Source organism: Lathamus discolor, chromosome 5 (assembly GCF_037157495.1).
Source record: "Lathamus discolor isolate bLatDis1 chromosome 5, bLatDis1.hap1, whole genome shotgun sequence".
Lineage (NCBI taxonomy): Eukaryota > Metazoa > Chordata > Aves > Psittaciformes > Psittacidae > Lathamus > Lathamus discolor.
In genome coordinates, this window is record NC_088888.1 from 70,674,313 (window position 1) to 70,699,563 (window position 25,251).

The 25,251-nt window shown below is 38.6% G+C and overlaps 1 protein-coding gene across 1 annotated transcript in view; it reads left to right on the top strand.

Moving 5' to 3' along the window:
* GPR63 (G protein-coupled receptor 63) overlaps positions 1-24,185 on the top strand; it is a 31,357-nt gene extending 7,172 nt beyond the window's left edge. The window contains exons 2-4 of the mRNA XM_065681201.1: positions 10,338-10,423; positions 14,803-14,880; positions 18,613-24,185. Of these exons, the coding sequence (XP_065537273.1) occupies positions 18,757-20,016 (1,260 nt within the window). The 5' untranslated portion in view covers positions 10,338-10,423; positions 14,803-14,880; positions 18,613-18,756 and the 3' untranslated portion in view covers positions 20,017-24,185. The remainder of the gene's footprint in view (positions 1-10,337; positions 10,424-14,802; positions 14,881-18,612) is intronic.
* Positions 24,186-25,251: the final 1,066 nt, after the last annotated feature.

A 25,251-nucleotide genomic window follows, 5' to 3' on the forward strand; every position in this document is an offset into this window, starting at 1 on the left:
TTGATCTGTAGGGTTCATGAGTTGGTAGAGCTGAGAAGTTAATTCCATCTTTCACACTACAGAATTCATTCAGCATGTGTGCTTAGGCTCCAAGTGTGTCATTTATGATAAGGAGGTGACATTTAAAAGAAATTTGGCAGTATTTAATACTGACTCATACAGACATGTTCAAAGTATTTATAACAGGGAGAGGTTGTACTATGCTTTACTGGTATCAGGACAGCTGCTTCTGTCATAAGAAATTTCCATCGCGTTTATTATGAGGATAGGGACGGGATTAAGTGCATTTGCTGACAAGTTAGGAGTCTCTTTCCTCCCCATGCCATTAATTTTGATAAGCAGGTAAGTTCTGATTGCATTCATCTTTTCTGGAAATAACAAATCAAAGCATAAGCAATCAATAGCACTTCTGCTGTTAAACTATTGGATCCAAATGAACTGCATTAAATGCAAGGCCACCACAAATGACAGATTTGGAAAAGTGTCTCCACAGTACAGTGGCAATAAGGTGATACACTTTGAGTTATCAGCAAGGCTGAAAATAATAGTCCCTGTATATTCACTCTGATTTCCCACTGTTTTCAACGTCTGTATCTGTTCCTGGGTATGCAGCTATTTGAATAATCAGTTGCATTCTTCATTTCTTGATGCCAATATAAATGAGTACGAATTAGGCATTGGTTTAGGGATTGACCAGCCACTTCGGTGATTTTTCAAGATTTTGCACTTCTAAAACAGTGAGGAACGTATATGATCTTGTTTCTGTTATGATGTTTCATGGGATCCTGGCAATCTCCAGAGCACACTGAGGATCCCATCATCCTAACCTCTGGAAGGGAGGGCCTGGTGAATCACTCCTGGTGTTGGCTGGTGTCAGCTGTTGATGGGGTAATTTCTGCAGTTTTCTGAAACTGCAGAACTCAGGAATTGACCTGTTAACCATTATGCAGCTCTTATATAGAAGCGTACATCTGAGTCAGTTGTTCAGGCAGCACAAATGTATGCAGGCTGATACAGATACATAGAGGTGTGGAGTTCATACATGGTACTGTTAAGAAACAAGATAATTAAATTAGATATCTGAAACAGTTTAGAAGAATTTGCTTTCCTGAAATGCATGTTCCATCTGACTGCTGAGTAAGCTTATTTTATTACCTCAAAGCTGTGTTGAAGCCCGAGTAGGAAGAGAATGTGTGTGGGGGGAAAACAGATACTAATAAGGAAACAGACTTCCTTAAGGTCTTAAGTTGGGGCTTCAAATTGATGAGCACTTACCAAAGTTGCCAGACATTGCCAAAAGGCCTACCCAGTTCATTACCCAGCCAGATCACTGCTGTGTTCCAGGTATTTCAAAGAGCTGTTGTCAACATCATGAAAAAGATAAAACTCATTCCTTGAAAATGTTTTCCAAAATATATGTCATCAACTGTATTTATCAGTTGATTAACAGTCTCTTACCTAAGAAATTGGTGTGGTCACTCATATAACATTATTGTAGTTTATGATTAAACATATAAGTGATTTTAGACTAGTATTTGTGAATACAAAAGAAATTTAACGCATTTCTTCCCTCACTTGGGAGAAAAGGTAAAGAACTGTCATTGCTTCTGTCTGATACAGTCAGCCTGCTTCTTTCTTGGAACTAACCACCACCAGAGAATCTGAAAAATGTTGGTTCTCGTTAACAGTCATGTGGGACTTGTTTGAAGGAAGCGTCAGATGTCTAGAGCAAGTGCTACTGTAGTAAGTATTTCCTAGAGGGATGCCAGCCAATGAACAGCTGTGAGAAACACTGCTCAGTACATCGCCTGATCTATGAAAGCTCAAATCTCTCTTCAGTTGCTGTCAGCAGGTCAGGCAATATGGTCTATATGCCACCGCTGTATAGTAGAGTGAGGCAAAGCTAAGCAGGTTTATAACTGGGATGGTTCACTGTATGGCAAAACCATTCTGTGGATTAAAGACTGCCTTGCTGGTTATGGGTCTTTGAGATGTAGGCAATGATTAGATTGTTCTGCTCTTCGTAACTGATTAATATGCCTGTTAGGTAAGAACTTAATTTCCTTTTACCAGGTTAGAGTTGCTACATTCATGCAAAATAGTGTATGGTTAAGATGCATTCTGCAATTTTAAGTTGTGTCCATTCATGCTGGTTCTAGAAGACCTGATGCTCTCCAGTTTTGTTTTAGCTTAGCTACAGTATCAGGTTGTTGCTAGTTATTCCCTAGTCTCTGAACTGGCTTTCCTAAATATTTTGAATTTGCAATTTTTATGCTCTTAATGTTAAGCATACATGTTGCTCTTGGGGACTAGATTTTTATTTTAGTTTGTACAGAGGATATTTATAGTGTTAAATTTAATAACCTGAAAAAGTCAGTATTTTTAAGACACATGGCTCTACTTTGTAATGTGATTAACTTTCATCAGTCTTTGTGGGTTTTTTAGTTTGTTTTTTTTTTTTTTTTTTTTTTTGCTGCCATTAATAGCATTGCATCCCAGGTCTTTCAGATTACTTCTCTCAAAAAAGTCTGAAGAGAACAGGTTGACCTCGTGCAGTTCTGAAGGCTCCTTCAGCTGGGCATAGTGAAACAAAGATGAGAGAAATTATTTCATTCTGAAATTCTTAGTGGAAGATGGTATACGAGATCTGTCCCTCTCAGAGCCAGGACTTGGGTCTTCAGCAGTGTCAGGGCAGAGATTCTATTGTAACCCCCAGAAGTTGAAAGACTATGCTATTCTCAGTATGTGAGTTGCTTATTCAAGCTGGAGCAGGGAGTTTGGAGAGTGTGTGTGTGTGTGTGTGTGTGTGTGTTAAGAACATTATTGCCTTTCTAGATTCATTTATATGCTCACTAATCAGGATGACTCTATGCTGTTTAAAATATAAATGTTTTTGAGCCTATTTCCGGTGTACAGGAGGATATGGTTTGGGAATTTAGCTTTCTGCAGCCAGATGGATTATAGTGTTGCTAAGGAAACAGACTATAAATGAAGTGGCAGCTGAGTGTCCCTAGAACATCAGGCTGCTTGAAGCTGGTATTTTAAACTCATTTAGGTGGGTAGATAAATTGATGATGTGGTGAGAAGTTAATTTCCTCTATTTTATGGTTTGTTAATTTTCATTGCTTTGTTAGTATTTACAGAGGATACCTTCACTTCCCACTCATACCACCTGATGTGTGGCTCACTGAACAAAAATTTGCAGTTAAAATTAGAAAATGGACAAAAGCTGTACAGTAAAACAGATCCTAAAATAATCATTAAAACTACTGCATAGATAATGTTGTAACAGAGACCTGGCTGCAGTATGGTCCTGAAAAATGGGGGCTAGGAAGGCAGCTGAGGTTCTTCAAACTGCATGGGAAAGAATAGAGCTTCTACAGATCTGGTAAAGTTACAGATTTTGAACTTTGTGTATAAGCTGCTTCAAATAGGTTATACCTATTTGAGTTACGTATATGAAGTAGCAAGTAAATTGAATTGTGTTTTTGAGAGTTGCTCTGCCAAAGAAGAGGTCTTGTCTCTTTTTTTCCAATGCTTTTTGCTGAAAATGCAGCAGGTTTCCAATCCAGAGTTATTGAGCAGGATTTTTTTTTGTTCCTCCCCCTTCCCCCCAAGGAGGGCAAGCATAGCTCAGTCATTCTAGCTGAGCATGAGGCTATAGGAATAAAGACTTAGCTGAACCCCATATGACAGAGAGCAGCCACTGCTGTTGATAAGATGGGCTGATTGGACAAGGAGAAGGCAGGAAGGGTTCTGAATAGCCTGAAATACCTGCAGACTTCAGCCTTGTAAAAGCATATAAATAGGATGTGGATCCTCCCCATCCCGCTTACCAAGGTCTCCAGTGTAAGAGGTCAAGTAATGTGCCTATTTCACATTGCTTGCTTTACTTTTAAGTGCTTTATGTTCCTGCAGTTGAAGTCCTTTCTTTGAAGCCTGATGGCCTTCAAAACTGAAATGCCAGAGAAAGTAGTGGTGTCCATGTTCTCAGCATTGTGTGAGTTGTGGTTTAAGATAAAAGGAATGACTAGACTGAATCTAGAAAGGATATATTTAGAGTTGCACCTACTTGCAAAAAAACCTGATGATAACAAGTGGATGGATAGTGAAGGGCAACACAAATAACTAATGCGAGAGTCTGTTTTGAAGGTGCATCCCATGCATACAAGGGAGTAAATTCAAACATACAGGCAAATGGTTAAGAACTTTATTCAGACGTGTGTGCATATCTACTCAAAATGAGACTGACTTGGAGGGAACATGCTTGAGTTTCACAGCCTATGTTTGCTTAAGAAAACGAATAAAAGTGGTCTGGGAGGACAACAGGCAATGTTTGAGTCTGCAAAGCTTCAGTAATTTGCCCTAGCTACTTCTGTAACAAAAACGAGATCTGGAATGGTCTTTGTAAGACTGAAAATGGTAAGAACATGCCAAGCAAATACAGTTTGTGAGATAAATATGAAATAGAAGGCCAAAGAGGAGTTTAAAGTACATATAGGTGGTTGGTAGAATTGCCATTCTATGGTTTCTGAATTGAAATGAAACTATTTTCAGTAAAATACATTCTGGAAAATGAGTCATTGTTCAAGCAGTGTTAAACCTCTTCAGCATGCAGCGTTTAAACTGTTATTTAGAATACATTGGAGAGAACTGTTTCTGGTCTTTTCAAGCCAGGTAGGCAACACATTGTGGAGATGGCATTAAGTGCACCATAACTTTTCCCTCCGTGTTTGTCATCTGACTGGATTTAATGCGTTGATGTGAGTACTGTCAGTCTACATATGGATCAGGATCTGCCATTGTCTTATCACTGGAAACAGTAGCAAAGAGCAGACTACAGCTGTCACAGCATGTAAATCATGACTTTTAACTGGCCCTTCAGGACTGAGACTTTGTTATGGTGGCTGTTTACTCCCTGAAGGATGCTTTGCATCTTTCCTGAAAGTCTCTTTCTCATTTTCTGACAAATTGTGTGCATGGTGTGTGGTGGAATGAGCTGTAGCACCCATGAGAAAGCTGGCAACAAAGAGGAAGCTGTAGGTCAGATTAACTGTTGCTGCAAAGTGCCCATAGGAAAGGGACAGTAGGAAGAAGACAGCAAGCCTGATGAGAATGTTCTGGGGGATTAATTGTGGCTCTTTTACTGTTGATTGAACTTGAAGGAGAAGTATTTTGGGGGAACTAAAGTAAATGTACTGTGCTGTAGCCAGGTGTGCCGGAGCAAGTCTTGTTAAAGTGAATCTTTTTGGTGTAAACAAAATAATGATGTATAAACAAATAGTTTTAGCTTTTATTGCAGAGATTTTTTTTAGAAATATGTTACATTCAACAAGGTTTTAAATAGAAAAAATGTTAATTATTTGATAGGCAAAAAATTCTCTAGAATTTGTTTTCAGCAGCTACATGAGTGTAAAAGAACTGCTATGAGAAGCTTGGCTATTACGTCTGGAGAAGGAAAGTGGCTTTGATAGAAATAAAAAGAAAATAATCAGAAGACAAAAATATTTAACTTTAAATCAGTCCCAAAGACAGGCAGAAAACTTATATTTTTATGGGCAGTCATAATACCTTCTGTAGTATCCTGATGCTGAATGCCTTAAAATGACCTGTAAACTTTCCCCAGTAGTTTAAATACTTTTTTTTTCTTTCTTTCTGCTTAGAAATACATCTCTTCTGACTTCATATGTGGTCTTCTTGATGTATTGTACTCAGTGTTAACATTTTTGGAGTTCGTAAAGGGATTTATAGAAAGTACGAAGGCAAGAGTTTCATTTTTCTGATCTGTATGGTGGATGTCATTACACTTGTTTTCCTATAAATCTTGAGCATAACTTTGAGTTGTTATTAACTTTTTTCTGTCTTATAAAAAAATTATACGAATCTTGGTCTGAATTTTTCAACAATTGCTGAGTAGTTACAATTGAATTAGAAATTATGTTACATTTATTATCCTATTTAGAGTTATTCTGCATACAAGATGATAAATTCCATACAGTGTTTTCACAAGATCAGTTTCATATTGAAATTGAGACCAGATAAACTTCTCTCTAACTGAAGAAACACTTTCATATATTTTTCAAAAGGATTTAATTGAGCATACTTAAACTGCTTTCAGTTAAGTGGGGAGATATGGTCTTGAGCTACCAAAGTGGAAGACAACATCAGTTAATGGGTGACTTCTTCCTGGTAAGGTACTGTGCTTTCAAAATCACCAGATTGATTCATTTTAATATTTTGGCTTGTAAGTTTAATCAATTTTCTAATCTGTTTGTGATGGCTGTTCTAAGCCCTGCCTGTCATGTCTGTACAGAAACTGTTTGTGCTAGTATTGCATTGGATCTGAACTTATGTGATATATAATCTCACCCTGAGAGTTGTTCAAATGGTAACTCTCATTTTAACTGTCTTTTTAAATGTTTGGTATGAGTAGATTTCTAACTAGAATTGTTTCTCAGAAACAATTGCTATCTTGAAAGTTAATATGAAAATATATGCACTCATGTGCATATGCATCCACATACATACAAATGTTCCTGGGTATATATATACATGCACATATATGTATAAGAAAAGTGTATAATATAACAACATAAATATGCATATAAACTGAATTTATGTTTAGTTCTCAGCTAAATCTTATCCTTGCAGCCTTTGAGTACTTTCAGAGCAGGATTCTGCAAGTAGTCACCTCACTTAACTTGCTAGCAGCACCTTTTCTCCCTGCACCAAGTGCTGAGAAGTAAGATCAGTAACATCTGTTTTACAGCAGCAAGACTCTTAGGCAGCATCAGAATTTGGCTGTAGCATGAGCTGAATCCTTGTGGGAAAAGCAGAATCAGGGTGGATTGCTTTGCTTTGGGAACTAAACCAAACCGTAGGAACCTGTTGTGGGCAGCACGCTGTGTGAAGAGTACAAATTCAGTCATCCTAATCACTTTTCCATTAGCATCCCTTCATCATTTCATAAAAAGATGAATTTTTGTTAAAATAAATTTTGTCTCAAAAAACAGGTATGTTTTTGTGAAAGAGACAGCTTAATAAATTCCATCAATGTAGAATGCTGTTGATGATGGGATTGCCATTTTTACAGATGAATTTTATAAAGCCTTGCATTTTGGTAGAAGGTAACATGCTAATGTCTGTTGTCAAAAGCGCAACTAAGAAGAAAATAAGTCTTTCCCTGTTCTTAGCAGAAAGTAGTGCAATAGTGTGTCTGGTGTACTGGGACACTACAACAGAGGCAGGAGTGATGTAATATGAGGAGTCTTCAGATCTTTACCTTATGGCGTTTTACAGTGGAACATCTTAACAGAACTCAGTCTTCTGGTTAGAAAATATACTGGAGAAGTTAGGCTAGTTGAAAAGCCAGAATAGCCTTATGATAACTGTTAAAACTTTCTGACTTGAAACAGGCTTTTTTACTTGCCTATTATCTTCTTCTGATAGACTGACTTTTTGGTGAAGAAAAGAAGCTTTCAGTATTTCAGTTTATTTTTGTCCATATTTTGACTTAATATCCCCCCAAAATGCTAAGAAAGCCTTCTAAAAACTGGCCATGGACTAGCTGCGACTAGATGAAGAGAACTGTTGGTAAAGTACATGGCAGAAGTTTGAAACTCGGTGGAATACTGAAAACACATCATAATTTTCAAGACCTTCTCTTGCCTTTTACTAAGTCTTTAATGTAAATGCTTGTGGGAAGCACTTTAAAGTTTAATAGTGTGTAAGATCTCTGTGATTTTTAGTTTCACTTTTTCAGTTATTTGGAAGTGACAGTTCCTGGTTTGGGGAATCAAAATAGACTTAATAAGAAGAAAGTTCCTCTATCATCAGCAATTGCAAGTTTTGTACCATTCTTGCTTGTGGCACAGCACTGTCTTGAATGTAAATACCTTATAGTATATAAAAGCCAAATCTAGATCTTATGGCTTGATAAGTGTACACCAACATCTCAGAGCTTCGGGTGAGATATGTGACGCTTTTAAATTTGCTTGTTAGGGTCTGCTTTAGTCCAGATTGATGCTTCTGCTTCTCAACTGGGGAGCTGGGTTCAGGAAGGAATGAATGAGGAAGAAGTCAGTACTGCCCATTCAGTAGCTCTGCCAGCTCTAAATGGTGGTAGCATCGAGGTTGTAATTCCACAAGTAGAGTTCTTTGCAGGTAACAGGAATCCTTGCATTCATAATTTCATTGTAGGATCATGAAGAGTTACAGAGCTTTCTGCCTCTGTTCTTGCAAAAAAGCTTGACTAATCATTTATAATGGCAAGAAAAAAAGGAATGTTCTTTGGAAACAGTGTTAACCGCTGATTGCCAAGAGAAAATTACGCTAAGCAACCTCACCCAGTTAAGAGGAAGGTCTGTAAGGTACTCAGATTTAGTAACATTTTCCAGCTTTACTTTGAAAGTCCTTTTATTTTTAGCTTCTTGGAGGCTTGAAGTAGAAGAACTTTCTAGTGTATGATAATGTTTTGAATGCTTTTCTAGATTTATTTTAAAGATACTTTCTATAAACACTTAAGTAAAGAAAAGGAAAGGTTCTTATATTGGGGAATGTGCTTGTCTGGAGCAAAGACCTGACAGGTTGTTACTATATTTAATCTGTCCAAGTTCCTGGCAGAGTCTTCTGTCTGCTTGCAAAGCTGTTCGCTTCTTTGATGCTTCAGGAAGCCTAAGAGGGAAGATTAACAGTTTATAATGCTTATCTCGGTAAAGGGGAAAAAAACATGTGGTGAAAATTTGTAACAGTCTAATGGGTACATTTTATTTTATTTTATTTTATTTTATTTTATTTTATTTTATTTTATTTTATTTTATTTTATTTTATTTTATTTTATTTTATTTTATTTTATTTTATTTTATTTTATTTTATTTTATACATAAATCCTGGTTTTCCTTCCCACCTTCTTCTGTGGAATAAATATAAGTATCAAATTGTGCTAATGGAAAACAATTTGTATTAAAAGATAATCAGAAAAATCTTTCAGACACTGACTTCGGTTTTGGCCACAATTGAATTGTGGCTTCAGTTGTGAAAATAGGTTTATTCCGCAGAAGGTGGATTTCTCAGCAGGTGCCAGTCCAGCCGACCAGGCCTTATGTTTTAGGTGTTTGAGGTTGGGTTGAAGTTGTTTGCAGATACAGAAATTCAGCACTCAAATGGTTGGAGGAACCAGGACATTATGAGTGATCTTAAAATATTGTTGGTTTTTATTGCTTCCCATGTAGAAGGTCATTGTACACTCCTTGGCTGGTTTGTCCTCCAACCCCTGTGTAGAGCATTTATATAGACACTTGTTCCTGAAGGATCCTGACATCTTTTGCTCCACTGTGGAGGTGACTTACAGATGATCTATTAGTGGCTTCTGGAAAAAATTAAAAGCTATATAGCCTTTTCAAAACCAGCGTGTGAATGTATGTGTGTCCCATGTATTTGTCCTTTTGATTATTATATATAAACAATATTTATAAATAAATCAGGTCACTGGGATCTTTTAGTGTGACATAAGCTCAGCTTTCAAGGCTCACTGAGATTTTTCTGGCTTTCTTGTGAGAGTATATGGAAAAGCTACATTGAAAACTTATGTTCTCAGTTAACAACAGGTATGTTGTGATAAAGTATGCAGCTTTTTAGTCATGCTAGGTCCAGTTTACAGAAATCATTTTAACTTGAGGCATAAGAGCTTTGTGCTGATCAATTGGTGCAAGAGTATGTAGAGGAAGTGCTGAGATCCTGCATTGAAACTTTCATGGTTTGTTCTTCTCTGTGCCTGTTCTGTTGCCCTTTGATTTTCTAATACCTTTATACTGCTATCTTTATGCTGATAGCTTCTTGAAGATGTTCAGTAGCCAACTGTGGACTTAAATGACATTTTTTTTCTGAGAGGCTTTGGGTGTCTCAGGATCAGGATCCTAATGTTTTAAGGCTAAGCATATATTTTAACAGAGCCAGTAAGATATATGGCAGCTAACTGTTGTGGGTTTGTCTACGAATTAAATAAATGCATCTGAATGAGATCTAAACAGTGTTTTTCTCCAGTCCTGGCAAATGTTAGTATTAAATGGTGAGATTCTTATGCTCCAGAGGCTAGATGGCTGAGGATCTTTTTGACTTGATGAAACTTGGATGCCTTAGTCCTGCCTAAGTTCTGTACTTTCTGCAAAAAAGGGGTGTGTGATCTGCCTTTTGTCAGGAGACGCAGCACATTCTACCTCTCCCAATAAAAGTAGTTTTATTACAGGAAGAACTTTTGCAGTTCTGGTCTTCTCCTGCCTTGAGTGTAAATATGTCACCAACTTGTTTTTGTTTTTTTGTTTTTTTGTTTTTTTTTAAAGGTTATTTGGAAAGGGACTGCTTTGCTGAACAGAACAGCTCAAGATGACTTGTGATTCCTGTTCTACACGGGAGCCAGTCTGGATTGGTATGTTGGGAGTTTTTTCTTATTTTATTTATCAAACTCACATGTAGTGATAGCATGTATAATTCCAAGGTCTACTTAAAATTTAAGAAGCTTCTGACTTGTATGTTAATAACTAGATGAAGACTATGAATTAAAAGAGTACGTTTTTAGTAATGTTTTCAGTGGTCACTGTTTTAGGTACTATAGCATTTAGTTAGCTCTTCAACATGAACTTGGTTAATATGACCTTTGAACTAGTGAGAAAGTTAGAAGTCAGGGGAAATATTGTGACAGCACTAGAAATATAAGACTTTATAAGTCCTTTCACATGATCTACAAATTGGGAACATGGTTTTTCCCAAGAGCTAAGAAAATATAATTATTCTTTATATTTTTGTATATTTGTGGTTTAGAATAGTCATGATGATTCCCATGGCTGACATTTCTTGACAGTTAATGCCTGTCTGAATTAAGGACAGGAAAAAATACCCTCAAGAGGGCAATTAGTTATACTTAATGACCCAAAGCAGAGGTGGCTGTTTCCCATAATAATTTTCTATGAAAATTGCCACAGTAGTGTATATAGAGTGGAAAAAAGGACAATTTCCTAAGTTAAACTAATGCCTCTTGTGAATAGTTTCATGGGTCATCTGCTCATACAGTGTGGTTTATTAGTTTCAATTTAGGATATGTAAATAGGTATTAAAACTGAAAATTGCTAGTTCCTTTTAGGAGGAACAGTTAGGTGAGTAAGAGTGTTGTCCCTGGCGATTTGTGCTCTGACTCATTGTTTGCACTGGCTTTAGCAGAAGGGACTCCATTGCAATAGATTCCTCCCTCTACTTAATGGCACAAGAAGCAGTGCTTGATTCCTGTTGTGAGTGGAGTATGTCTTGGGGTGCTTTGTACAATAATAGGGTGTCAGAGTATGTACTTTAGTATTTTCTATCAACATGTAACTTTTTTTGAAAACAAAATAAGCCCATGGCCTTTGTGTTTGTTGCTGACTTTATCCCTTTTTCCCCTAAGAATATTTTTTAATGTTGGTTTGTTTGGGGATTTTTATGCTGCAACAGTTGTTTTTGCCAAAGTTTACCTTTGAAATGAAACCATTGATAGCAACTATAAAGCATGCAGAAATTTCCCATTTATGACCACTTAAAACATCCCTGAGAAGTAAGAAAGATCACTGTACCGCTCATTGCTGGCTTCAGGTTTTTTGAATAAGAATGATTTCTGTGTGCTGGACCAAATCTTGGTGCTCGTCAGTACTGAAAATATGCTTACTTTTAGCAGTTAAATCATTGAACATTTTGGCAGCTGTTCGTAGTGTGTTGATCTGTATCAAACATAAACTTATTATGGCACTGTTATGTTTCCTGTTTTGTCTATATTGGACTTACTGGTTTTGACTGATGTTGGCTTTTCATGTAAGATTTAATCTTCCATTTCTGGTTGAGCATGCTATCCCAATTTTGAACAGAAACCTTTTAGCTTCAAAAGCTGTTAAAAACGACACCATAGTTCTAGCAATAATTATATTTGATGAATGGAATTTGTGTTATTTAGCTTTAAGTGTGTACTTCATTGAAATAATTGTGTCTATTATGTTCCATAAAAAGAAAGTTGCATATGAGTGAGAACCTTGCTTGAGAGAGAATGTGCATACCCAGTAATTTTCAGGACTGAAATGGAAAAAAGTGATTGTGTGAAGCTTTTTTGCATCTGAAAAGAATCAGCGAGAGTACATGTTCCAAAAGTGAGAATGCTGTGACAAAAAGGTATCTGCCTCTTGCTTGAGTACTTTGACCATCAATAAGCTTACCCATTCAAACTACCAAAGCATGGTTGTCTTTTACAAGCTATGTGATTACCATTCAGCAGTGACTCTGGCTTTGAAATGACAGGATCTGTCTTTCTCGAACAGCAAGTGAGGACTGAAATGAAGAAAAAAAAAAAAAAGAAAAAATTTATATGTGACTGCTACAGAAGTCTTGAATTTATCGTCTGAATTGCCAGTCACTTTTATAAAGGATGATAGCCAAGAAAATGCGCTACTAAGTTGCCTGCAAGGTTAGATAAGTGTAACTCCAACACACATTTGAGCATGCAGATTCAGTATGCGGTGCATGGAGAGATTTCATACCTCAGGGTGATAAACAAAGTAATAGAGAGAAGGCTGCTGCTGGGAAACCATCAGGAAGCAGTGAGCACAGGAGCAACACTCAAGAGTTTCTTTCTACCTGGGATCCAAAGCCTGCAATTCTGGTTAGATTAGGTGTCTTTGTAACAGTTGATCACCCCTCACTCTTTTGTTCCTTCTTGAAAAGAAGATAGGGCTGATGACTTATGCAACAGTCAAATGGCTAATACTCGCTTCCCAAATTTAAGCACTTGGCTAGGTCCAGGCAGCAGCTTGCTTGAGTTCATTATCCTTCCCTTCTCTTAATGCTGTGCAGAAAAACATAGAAGCTTCACATTGAGGGGGGAGAAAGCACAAAACAGGAGGTAGCTATTTGTTTAGACAGCTGGGGTAGTGAGACAACATACATGAAATTATTTTTCTTAGTCACTTTTTCTGTATTTGTTAAGAATAGTCTGTAGACACCTGAGAGGCCTTTTTACTTTGCTATATACTGGATGCTACTTGCTTGAGAAATGCAGGGTAGCACAATCTTTTTGACTAAATAAATGGTGCAAAACACATGCGCTTCTGGTCTGGTTCCTTGTGTTTAGAAGGACAATTTGTGATAAAGCAGTATTTTCTAGAACTTTGATTTTTTTACCTTGGAACACTGGAACATTTGCAGTTGTTTTTGGGTTGTGGTGTGGGGGTTTTGGTTTTGGTTGGTTTTTTTTTCTTTTTTTTTGAGGGGGGGTGTTTGGGTGGGACTGTGTGGTTGTTTGTTTGATTTTTGTGGTGTGGGGTTTTTTTTTGTTTGTGTGTTTTCTTCTCTTTTTCCTCTTTAGAGCTTTTATGATGTGTGCTATCATCTAAGGCTCTGTTGAACTTTATAATTTGGAGTGCAGAGCTGTGTGGCATAAATATGTTTAAAGAGATGGACATACCGGAAAGAGCCCAACAAAGGGCTACAAAGATGATGAAGAGACTGGAACATCTCTTCTATAAGGAAAGCCTGAGAGAGCTGGGACTGCTTAGCTTGGAAAACAGAAGGCTCAGGGGGATGTTATAAATGTGTGTAAATACCCATAGGGAGAGTGCAAAGGGGACAGATCCAGGCTCTTTTCAGTGATAACCAGTGACAGGACGAGAGGCAATGGACACAAACTGAAACACAAGAGGTTTATCCTAAGTATCAGGAAAGCTTTTCTATTGTGAGTGTGACTGAGAACAGGCACAGATTGCCCAGACAGGTTGTAGAGTCTTCATGCTTGGAGATACTCAGAAGCTGTCTGGACATGGTACTGGGCAGCTGACTCTAGGAGGCCGTGATGTAATGGTGGGGTGGGACAAGATGACCTGTAGAGGACTTGTTCAACCTCAGTCACTCTGGGATTTTGTGATTCCTTTGGTTTTCCTATTCTTACAAGAGACAACCATAATTTGTTTCCCTGTGCCACTAATAATTCTGTAGACCTCTATGATACCTTTTTTCAGTCACTTTTGAGCAGACATCAGGTGGAGCAGAACTGAACATAGCACAGAGGATGAGATGTGCCATAGAAGTGTATTGTAGCAGGTACTGCATATGAATATACGGTGTATGTAGGTAGCTCCTGCTTTTCTTCTCTGTTTCTTTGCTAACAATTCTGAACACTTGCATGATGTTTTTATAGACTATCAAAGCTTGAAGATCTGTCTATCTTCTGGATGGTAATTATTGCCTCAGCATCTGTTACTGTGCCTATAACTTTTTTTTCTGTACATGCATAACTTTACTTCTAGTAACACTGTATTTTATCTGGCAGTCTATTAGCTTGTCACTAACTGTCATAAGATCCATCTGTACCTTTTTATAGTTGACCTTTGTTTTTATTAAATTGCTCTGAAAAACAGTTCATGTTCATCATCAGCAAATGTTGTGGTTTCACATTTGTCTCTTCTCCCCTGTAGGTTGAAGAGTGTGAGCCCCAGTATAGGTTATCTTAGTAGGATCATTCTGCTGACCTATTTTCCACTGCAAAACTGACTGCTCCTTCTTTTGTTTCCTATTTTAAACTGATTGTCTGTGAGAGGGCTTTACGTTTCTCTGGTGGCAGGTTAGTTTCTTTCAGAACCTTGATGGAAAGACCTTGTCAAAACCAACCTGAAATGCAAAACTTACCTTTGCTGGCTTATTGCTTGCAGAGCTCTAAAAGATACTGCCCCAGGGATCTAATTTTCTGTACTCCATGATTTTAAATCCAGAATTATTTGTTGAATTTATGCTCTTTTGCAGTCCCAGCAGAACGCTACAGCTTCCTTCCCTCTTCAGTGTTCTTGGCTTGTGGAACCATAAACCTCAGAGGAACTTTGGGTGAGATTTTCATGTTCACTGTTAAAATCCTTGCTGATTTGTTCTGGAAAGCTGTGTTAACCTTTCTGCTGTTGGTTACAGATTTTATTCTAACAAATATGTTAAAGACAACTAGTAAAGAAAGGTTTATAATGATTGAAGAGAGAAATTTTGACTACTTTATATGCTTTAGCCTGTAATTAGCATTAAGACTTTCTCTAGAAGAGTTACTGTAAAATAAAAGTTAGAGGGGCTGGATGGAGAGAAAAGGAAAATCTAGACTGAAGTTAACAAAATTTGTCATTTTTGTGAAATGTCAACATACATAGCTTAGTGTACTCTTGCTGAGTTTAACAGTCTTTGAAATATAATAGGATAAACAAGAAAATTTATTACATTCCCTTCCATTCAAGCAGGAAGACCTCTAGAAAGTGGAATTTGTATTAATCTGTATCCTGGGTTCAGCTGGAAAGTTATTTTTCTCCTTCCTAGTAGCTGGTGCAGTGCTGTGTTTTGGCTTTAGTCTGAGAACAATGCTGATAACACACCAGTGTTTTAGCTGTTGCTAAATAATGCTTACTCTAATTAAGGACTTTTCAGTCTCATGCTTTGCCAGTGAGGAAGGGCACAGGAAGCTGGGGGGAAGCAGAGACAGGACACCTGGCCCAAACTAGCCAAAGGGGAATTCCATACCACAGCATGTCATGCCCAGTATATAAACTGGGGGGAGTTACCCAAAAAGCCTAGATCGCTGCTTGGGTTGGGCTGGGTATTGGTCAGCGGGTGGTGAGCAGTTGTATTGTGCATCACTTGTGTATTGGTTTGGGTTTTGGGTTTTTTTGGGTTTTGTTTTTTTTTCCCCCTCCCTTTTTAGTATTATATTCTCTCCCCTTGTTACTTCCCTTATAATTACTGTTAGTAGTAGTAGTTTTATATTATACTTTAGTTACTGGACTGTTCTTATCTCAACCTATGGGGTTTACATTAGTTCAGTTCTCCCCCCTCTTCCTGCCTGGAGCCAGGAGGAGGAGTGGGAGGGCGGGAGAAAGGAGGGGAGTGAGTGGCTGCATGGTGCTGAGTTACCAGCTGGGCTTAAACCACGACACTCTCAGTTTTCATGGAAAGTTTTGGCAGAGGTAGGCTACAAGGGCAGCTTCTATGAGAAGCTGGTAGAAGCTTTCCCTGTGTCTGATAGTCAATGCCAGCCGGCTCCAAGACAAACCCACTGCTGGCCAAGGCTAAGCCCATCAGTGATGGTGGTAGCAACTTGGGGATCACATAGTTAAGAAGGGGAAAAAGTTACTGTGCAGGAGCAATTGCAGCCAGAGAGAGGAGTGAGACTATGAGAGAAACAGCTCTGCAGACACCAGGGTCAGTGAAGGAGGGGAGGAGGTGCTCCAGGCACTGGAGCAGGGATACTCTTGCAGCATGTGGTGCAGACCATGGTGAGGCAGGCTGTCCCCCTGCAGCCCATGGAGGTCCATGGTGGAGCAGATACTCACTTAACAGCCTGTGGAAGACCCCACACCAGAGCAAGTGGATGCCCAAAGAAGCTGTGATCCCATGGGAAGCTTGTGCTGGAGCAGGCTCCTGGCAGGACCTGTGGCCCCGTAGAGGAAGGAGCCCACACTGGAGCAGGTTTCCTGGCAGGACTTGTGACCCTATGGAGAGCCCATGCTGGAGCAGTCTGTTCCTGAAGAACTGCACGTCATGGAAGGAACCCACACTAGAGCAGGGGAAGAGTGTGAGAAGTCCTCTCCTTGGAGGAGGAAGGAGCAGCAGAAGCAGTGTGTGATGAACTGAATGCAACCCCCCCATCCCTCTTCTCCCAGTGCAGGAATAAAGTTGAGCACAGAAAGAAAAGAGGGGGTGTGTTTTAGATTTTATTTTATTTTTTCTCATTATCCTTCTCTGATTTTGATTGGTAATGAATTAATTTCCCTAGTCAAGTCCATTTTTTCTGTGATGGTAATTGGTGAGTGATCTCTCCATTTCGTTATCTTTCCCCATGAGCCATTCCCTCTCATGTCCAGCTGAGGAGGGGGAGTGATAGAGCTGCTTTGGTGGGAGGGAACCTGGTGTCTATCCAGGGTTGACCCACCACAGACTCAATGATATTAGGATATTTATAATAATATCCTCTGATACCGTTGAAAATTGCAAGAGAGAGGTTAATAATTTGTGTTGGAAAAAATGCAGAAGATGGTCTGGCCCTGGAAATCATCTAGTTGATAGGAGCTTGCAGGTAAGAAGGGAGTAACTTTTCTGTGGAATGAGAGGAGGAGGTCATAGTGCTGCTGTTCCTTGATGAATTCATGGCAGCAGCCTGGACAGGCTTGCGTTTGGATCACTAGAAGTCCAAACTGGGGACTTTGTTGTCTTAAAGTTCATTTCTTTGTTGGTGAAGTATTACCCAGAACCTCCATAAATATGGGCAGGATTTGTGTTGCCAGATGTAAGCTTCTTGGTCACCATGTGCAGAGATGGAGGAGATAGATTGTCCTCTGAAGATGCCTATAATCCTCTTCTGACTAAACACACTAAGACAGCTTGAAAGTGACTGTTACAGTCATCCAGAATGAATGAGGTGAATTCCACTTTATGTTTCTGGCTATGGGCATTTAATCTTTCTTGTTTCCTGCTTGATCAGGTGCCAGAGTACTCTGGGAGCATTTAATTTAATAGTCCAAGATAGAGGAGAGGAAGTAGCATTGAAAAGGGGAGACAATTTCTTTGCATTTTGTCTCTAAGAACAGTACATGTCATAATACAATAGACACAATAATAGTACAACAAGACAGTACACAAACTATAAAAAGAAATATTTGATTGTATCAGCATAATGAGGAGGGAGGAAGTTCAGTAGAATGTCAAAGGATCAGATTTACAAGGAAAAATAGCGTGCATGTGGTTAAATTATGTGGAATAACAAGATGAATTAACAAAGGCATGTCTAGACCAGTGAAAGGAGGAAAGCTTGCTGCAGGGGGAAGGATTGTAGCAACTGAAGAATAGCTAGTTTCCTGCACCTTGATATGAGTCAGTAACTAAATGAAACAAATTAAGAAATACTTTAATCCTGTGGACAAGTTATTTAATAATTAATAACAGATTAGGATGTTTTACATATTTTTTCCTAAGGCATCTGCTGCAGCTGACTGACATGGAACTAAAGATCCTGTGTTATTTAGGATTTCTTAGATAGGTAGGCTTTCCCATGTTTACCAAACGGGCAGATAGGCGATATTGATATTATTTAAGCTGTCTGGAAATACTAAAGTGTCCAGCTGTAGGCAATTTCATAACAAAATCATGAAGTTAGCTTAAAAATTGAGATTTAAATAAAGACACTGGTTCGATTTATTGTCTCTTCGTCAGTTAAGTTTGTTTTCAAACAAAGTTTTCCAGCCCTGGTTATGGTAGAAAAAAGTCATTGAGTGAGAGTATTGTACAGTATCAGCAAGACTACCAGAGCAGGATCTGTAAGAAAAACACCAAACATGAGACTCCTGTGACTTCTGCTTAAGTAAATTCTGTTGACCTGAAGTGTAAATATGACTGAAGGATCCCTTTGTCATTAAGGAAAGCAGAGCAATTGTTTGGTTCCCATTTGTTTCAGAGTTCTTTAGATTTCTTTACCCAGATTGCTGTTCCCTAGTACCGTGACTCCTTGAATGAAGGTGTAACCTAGTTTTACATTCCAGTATACAGTCCACTTTGCAATATTTATCCTGTTTCTCCATTCTTTTGCAGATGGAAATACTGACACAAATTTAAGAACTTTGATGCTTTCAGACTTTGAATTCTGATTTGTTAAATGACCAGGAATAAGATACTGCCTGAACAAGATGAAATGCCTTGAAGACCTTTGGTTCTGCTTTCATTTCTCCTGAAGCAATGGTTTTCTCAGCAATGTTGACACTGGCCCACTCTGGGACCTCAAATGCTACTTTTATTGTTTATGAAAATGCCTATACGAATTTTACCACTCCACAGTTCTTGCTTCGTAGTGGCACAACACAGCCGTCGAGATATGGTTCAGGTGCTGTACTCACCACCGAGAGAAGTACTTTTCTGGTAAATGCTACAGCTATCCTGCCATCGCAAGAAGTTTTCAGGAGCTTGAGTTTGCCACTCCAGATCATTCTTTCTGCTGCTATGATATTTATCCTGTTGGTTTCTTTCCTCGGAAACTTTGTTGTTTGCCTCATGGTCTACCAGAAGGCAGCTATGAGATCTGCAATTAACATTCTCTTAGCAAGCCTGGCTTTTGCAGACATGCTGCTGGCAGTGCTGAACATGCCTTTTGCTCTGGTAACAATCATTACCACTCAGTGGATTTTTGGGGATATATTCTGCAGAGTCTCCGCCATGTTCTTCTGGCTTTTTGTCATAGAGGGGGTAGCCATTCTTCTCATTATTAGTATTGACCGATTTCTTATCATAGTTCAGAGGCAAGATAAACTGAACCCTTACCGTGCAAAGATTCTCATTGTGCTTTCCTGGGCAGCATCTTTTGTTGTTGCTTTTCCGTTATCAGTAGGGAATCCTAATCTGCAGATACCCTCAAGAGCACCTCAGTGTGTCTTTGGCTACTCGACAAGCCCAGGTTACCGAGCCTACGTAATAGTTGTCTTGCTAATTTCTTTTTTTATTCCATTCCTGGTAATGCTGTATTCTTTTATGGGCATACTCAACACCGTCCGCCACAATGCAGTTCGTATCCATAGCCACCCTGATAGCATATGCCTCAGCCAGGCCAGCAAACTTGGTCTCATGAGCTTACAGAGACCTTTTCAGATGAATATTGATATGAGCTTTAAAACTCGTGCCTTCACAACCATCTTGATTTTGTTCCTTGTCTTCATAGTCTGTTGGGCACCCTTCACCACTTACAGCCTTATAGCCACATTCAACAGCCACTTCTACTACAAGCACAACTTCTTTGAGATAAGCACTTGGCTCCTTTGGCTCTGCTACCTCAAGTCTGCACTGAACCCACTGATATACTACTGGAGGATTAAGAAGTTTCATGATGCATGCTTGGACTTGATGCCCAAATACTTCAAGTTTTTGCCACAGCTACCGGGCCATACAAGACGGCGCATTCGACCAAGTGCCATCTATGTGTGTGGGGAGCATCGGTCAGTAGTGTGAAGCTGCGGTTGTTTGACAATGATTGTTATTTTCTGGGTTTATTTTTTTTTTAGGCTTTAGGTTAAATTTTATTTTGTTTAATATGGCTTTTTCAGTGTGGCCATGTCTTATAACTTACTTGATTTTCCCAGTACTCTGTGCAATTTTGGGAGGTAAGATAGAGGGAGGGAAAGTGGTTATAGTTGGGTTTACTACCAGAATACAATGTAAACAAAATAACAAATGTTACCTCTAGGATTCCATGGAAATCCATTCTTTTAAATGAAAAATACATTTGTAACATTTTGTCAGGTTTAGGCTTACTAGGCCTGCAATTGCATCTAATTGTAGGGACTTCTTTTTTTTTCTTTTTTTGCTGCTAAGATACAATGTATTTAGTTAGTGTAATTTCTCTGAAAAATGTTGCTGCTGTCTGCCAAGATACTGGAGCCAAAAAGTCTCATTAGATTACTCCTATTTAATTTTAACAATATTTCAGAAGTTTTCATGGTAACACTAGGAAACGTCTTCATTTTTTTTAATCTTTACGTTAATACTTCCATTAATATTTTTTGTGCACTTTACAAAATTTACTGTAGAATTTGTTCATTGGAATATTTTGTTCTGTATTGAAGGGGTATTATTATCATTTTTTGTTATATTGCTGAATTTCAATGAAAGACCAGTGTAAGCTCTAGGAGGGCAATTTATGTTGGTATAGCTACACATACAGTCACAGATTCTCTGTTTTTCTAACAATTGATCAAATGTAACATTAACTGCTCAGTTATCAGGGGACCTGGAAGGAAAAAATGAAGGAAGGAAAGGGAAAGAAAGGGATGAAAATACCATGTCCGGAGGTTTAGGCTAACATAAAATGCAGAAAAATAGAGTTCATGTGAAAATTATCCCAGGGGAAAGGGTGGTTGTAGTTGTTACTTTAGGCTGTTACAAGCTATCTAAACCTGATGGTATGCCTGAAAACCTATCTGAAATTGTGACTTTGGGCCTACAATTTACACTCTGTTGGTATAATGCTGTTTCTGTTTGGAGCTCATGTAAGGCTAGTTGTGCTCTGCACAACTGAAATCATGCTGTCAGGCGTTCATTGGGATAGAATTAGAAATAGTAGGGTAAACCAGAAAATAGATAGCACATGAATCATAGTTGAGACTGGGACTTAGTCTTCATAGTAATTACAGGGAAAAAAATTCTCAGCTTGTTTTCCAGTTTAAGTATTAGGCCGAAACCGTAAACTGATAATCGTAGAATGGCTTGTGTTGGAAGGGAACTTAAAGTTCATCTAGTTCCAACCCGCCTGCCATGGGCAGAGACACCTTCCATTAGACCAGGTTGCTCCAAGCCCTGTCTGACCTGGCCTTGAACACTGCTGGGGGTGGAGCACCCATAAATTCTCTGGGCAACCTGTTGCACCTCATAGTGAAGAATTTCTTCCTAATACCTGATCTAAATCTACCCTCTTTCAGTTTAAAGCTGTTATTCCTTGTAACAGTTGGCCAGCAGTGTTTGCTGTGGATGCAAGCTGAATTCCCCATTTCCCCCCATCCTACTTTACATTGATTTTTTTTTTTTCATTGCCCCTTTTCCTCTATAGTGTTATCTGCCTCAAGATTTTACTCTGCTGTTCTCATCTATTAGGCATCAGCTTCTCTCCCTGAAATGCCAAATCACCCTTATGATTAATGTCAGGCTATCTCAATACCTGCCTGGAAAGCAGAAAGGTGAAGGTTTTCCTTGATGATAGCAATCCAGATTCAGCTATTTTTTTTTTTAATTATTATTTTTTTTTTAAATCTGCTAAATAAATATTTAAGGCACGTAAAATTAAGACTAAGGTTTGGGCTTTGATGTGACACCCCCACCCCATTGCCCCGCCCCGGTTGCTCTGAGGCTGGGGAAGAATGCCTGCAGAACAGGATTAATGTACACCAAACTTATCTACCAGGGTTTGAGCTTCTCTTGCTTCTGTCACTCAGTACCCCAAAGCATGAGGACCTCTTCATTGTTCTCGTACCAGGGGAGCAAGTAATAGCAATTTTACCCATTTCTATCTATCTACACAGTACAGGGTATTTCCTTCATGCTTATATCTATGTGTACGAAGGAGGTGCCCTGTTCTGTGTGGATGTCCAAGGACTGCTTAGTTTCTCAGGTCAAGTAAGCATTTACACCCCAGATTTTGTTTAGGTCTTCAGTGAAGAACTGAGTAAGCAGTTATCTCTGTTCTCTTCTTCAGCAACAAGCAGTGAAAGTGTTGGCAATATTTATATTTTAGGAGTATAATAGGAACAATTTTGAGCTTAGTAATTTTTTTTTTTTTTTAAGCTGCTAGCTGAGGTTGTGGGTTACATGTAAAGGCACCCAGGCAGTGGTGGTGTTATTGGTACGTGTGCTATAAGTTCCTTGTCAACTTCACTGATCATGGTATGGATTTTTCTCATCAAAATGACAGGCGGTAAAGGAGTTCTGCTGCAAACCAGAGTGTTTTAGCTTGTCTTTGCCATATAGATTTATTTCTCCATTACGTTTACATTGATAGCGGAAGTTTATGACCTGGTTAGTATGGATTTTCTGTTCCAGAGCTGTCATGCCTGGTTTTTCTGAAAGCATCAAAATTGTGTTTAGAGCTAATGTAATAGAGTGAGAGCATACACTGTCTAAGATGGCAGGAACAGGTATTTTTGCTGTCTTCCTGAGCTATAATGTAAATGGTTTGAATGAATGTCATAAAACATAGTAATTCAAAGGGTAAAGAAGATGAGTAATACAGGAAGGTTAGTGAAATTACTTTCTTGAAAGGGGAGGGGAAAACATTCTGTTGGGATTTCATAATCTCTGATAAGTACTGGCTGTGAAGTAGAAATTGCAAACATCAAAGGAGGTTAATTTGTCTTGATAATTCAGTGCTTGTTTACACTGTCTATAAGAGGGTTTCCACTCAGAGCTGCCTCTGCTGATACTTGGAAAAAAGAAACCCAAATTGTGTGGCCCAAATTCAGAGGTGACTTACTTGGTGATTCGGTATTCACACTTAGTGGGTTTTAGAGGTGATCAGAACATACAGGGAACAAAAGGGTGTTCAAGAAAAAAATAAACAAGGTGGCATAGAAGTAGCCCCAGGGTAATGATGTGTTTACAGAACCATTTGAGCTATTGTGTCTAGTATACCATCTTTAGAGCAGTGCCTTGCTAATTACACCTGAAGTCCTAGGACCAATTTGGAAGCCACTAAACTGCTCAGTCTTGCTGTCTGGGATCCTGCCAAGATCACCACAACCTTGCTATTTGTAATGTTAAAACACATGTGTTGGCTGGACTGGGGCTATTGAGGCATTTTGGTGGGCTTGACCTTGACCAACACCAATGATTTTAAAACTGAAATTCATCCTTCCTGATTCTACTGGGGAGCTATAATTTTCTTCCTCTTCAGAAATTATACTCATTACTAAACTGTAATTCCCCCATTATATTTTCAGAAATCTTCGATCTGGAGGATTGAAATGAATGTATTTTCAATTATGTTGCAGTTTAATTCATTCTGTTAAAGCATGCTGCTTACACAAGACTCATTTGTACAAACTGATTGCTAAAATGATTCTTTTGTACTCAGTTGTGTATCTTTGACATTTGTTATTCATGTAAAAATATGTATATAGAGAAGAAACTTGTTTTGCCTCTTATTGCTTTCTGTTACTATTTTTTTCACTTGTCTACTTAATGCTTTCATAGTTTCTTTTATTTGGACATATGCATAAACAACTGGAAGATTTCAGTGGTCTTTCTGCAACTATTTGAGGTTTTTAATTCTCAGATCATTCAGCTATGCCCTCCCTGAAAGAGATTTAAATTTTGTGTGGAAAAATAAAAATTCAGAGCACAAGTTTGTTGCAGTTGGAATGGTGAGAAATTTCTTAAGTCCAGTTTTCCAGGAGTCACTACTTTGCCATTATGAACTGGTTTGATATTTTTTTGAGGAGTAGTCATTTTCTGATGTGAAGAAACTTGAATTACTATTTTAAAACAAGCTATTAAGTAGAATGGCATTCTCTTTTCTGTATATATTGCACCTGTGAAAATACCTGAGAAACAAACAAAAAAGAAAAAATAAACATGAGCATTCTCCAAAAAATGTAGCAAATGTCTACAGAATTGCTCTGTCTTTGTGCTTTTGCAGGCTTTTTGGATTTATTGTCCAACTCAAGAGTTTCAAACCCATTATCCATATCTTAAATAACAAAGGTTGTTTGCCTGATTTAGGTGGTTTTCTTTAAGCGAATATTTTTCTTGTATAAAGAATTTACAGAATGTTCTTTTCTGAGATATTGGAGTAGAGATGTGTCAGTCTATCTAAAACAAATGGAATAACATCCAGGAAAAGAGAGAGCCTAAAAAGAAAATCATTTTCCTAAAAATGCTACCTGAACTGGGTATACTACCTTTAGCTATGACTGAGTAATTAAGATCATCTTACTGTGCAATAAATAAAACAGGCAGCGGTACTGCATGGCATGATTCATTTCAGCACAAGACAGTGACCTTTATGATTCAAGTGCTGCATGTTTGTATGTGATGGATTATTCCTGGTATTACTAGAATGAAAAATGTTCAGCATCTTGGCTGGTTTGGGGAAGTTTTCAGCTTGCTAATGATTTAAAAAATACCCTGCTGGAGTAATTTCTCTAAATGATAAAGGGTCAAGACATGTCCCTAAAGAACACCTGAAAGGGGATGCATGTTTCCAGTTGGTTAGGAATGGCTCTGCTCAGCTGCCCACATGCCTAATTTTGAGACTCCTTCCACCTACCTCTGCAACAACCACTTCTTAATCCCTTCTCCTCTCCTGGTGCCCTCCCCAAGGTAGCGCTTTCTGTGCTGCTCTGTCACAGCAAGTATGCCAGTGGCAGGAGATATTGATGCTGGTGGCAGGAAGAGGTGGAAGTGCCTGGAAAAGCTGCAGAGCCAGGAAACCTTTCACCCAGTGCCACTCCCTCCCGTCTCGAGTATAGTTTGGGACCATCTGTAACAGGCTGAAGGTGAGTTTTACCACCTTTGGTTATAAGATTAGGGCTGTCAGGGAAGAACAGTTACAGAAACATGTATATTTGCCACTAGTGCTAGTGCAGGATTCTGGTTTAATCCCTAGTAGAATTACAAGTTTTATTCCCTCCCCATCTTTTGGCAACAGAGCTACAACAGTCTGTAGCCAATTCATGGCTGAATAAGTATCCTTTAGCT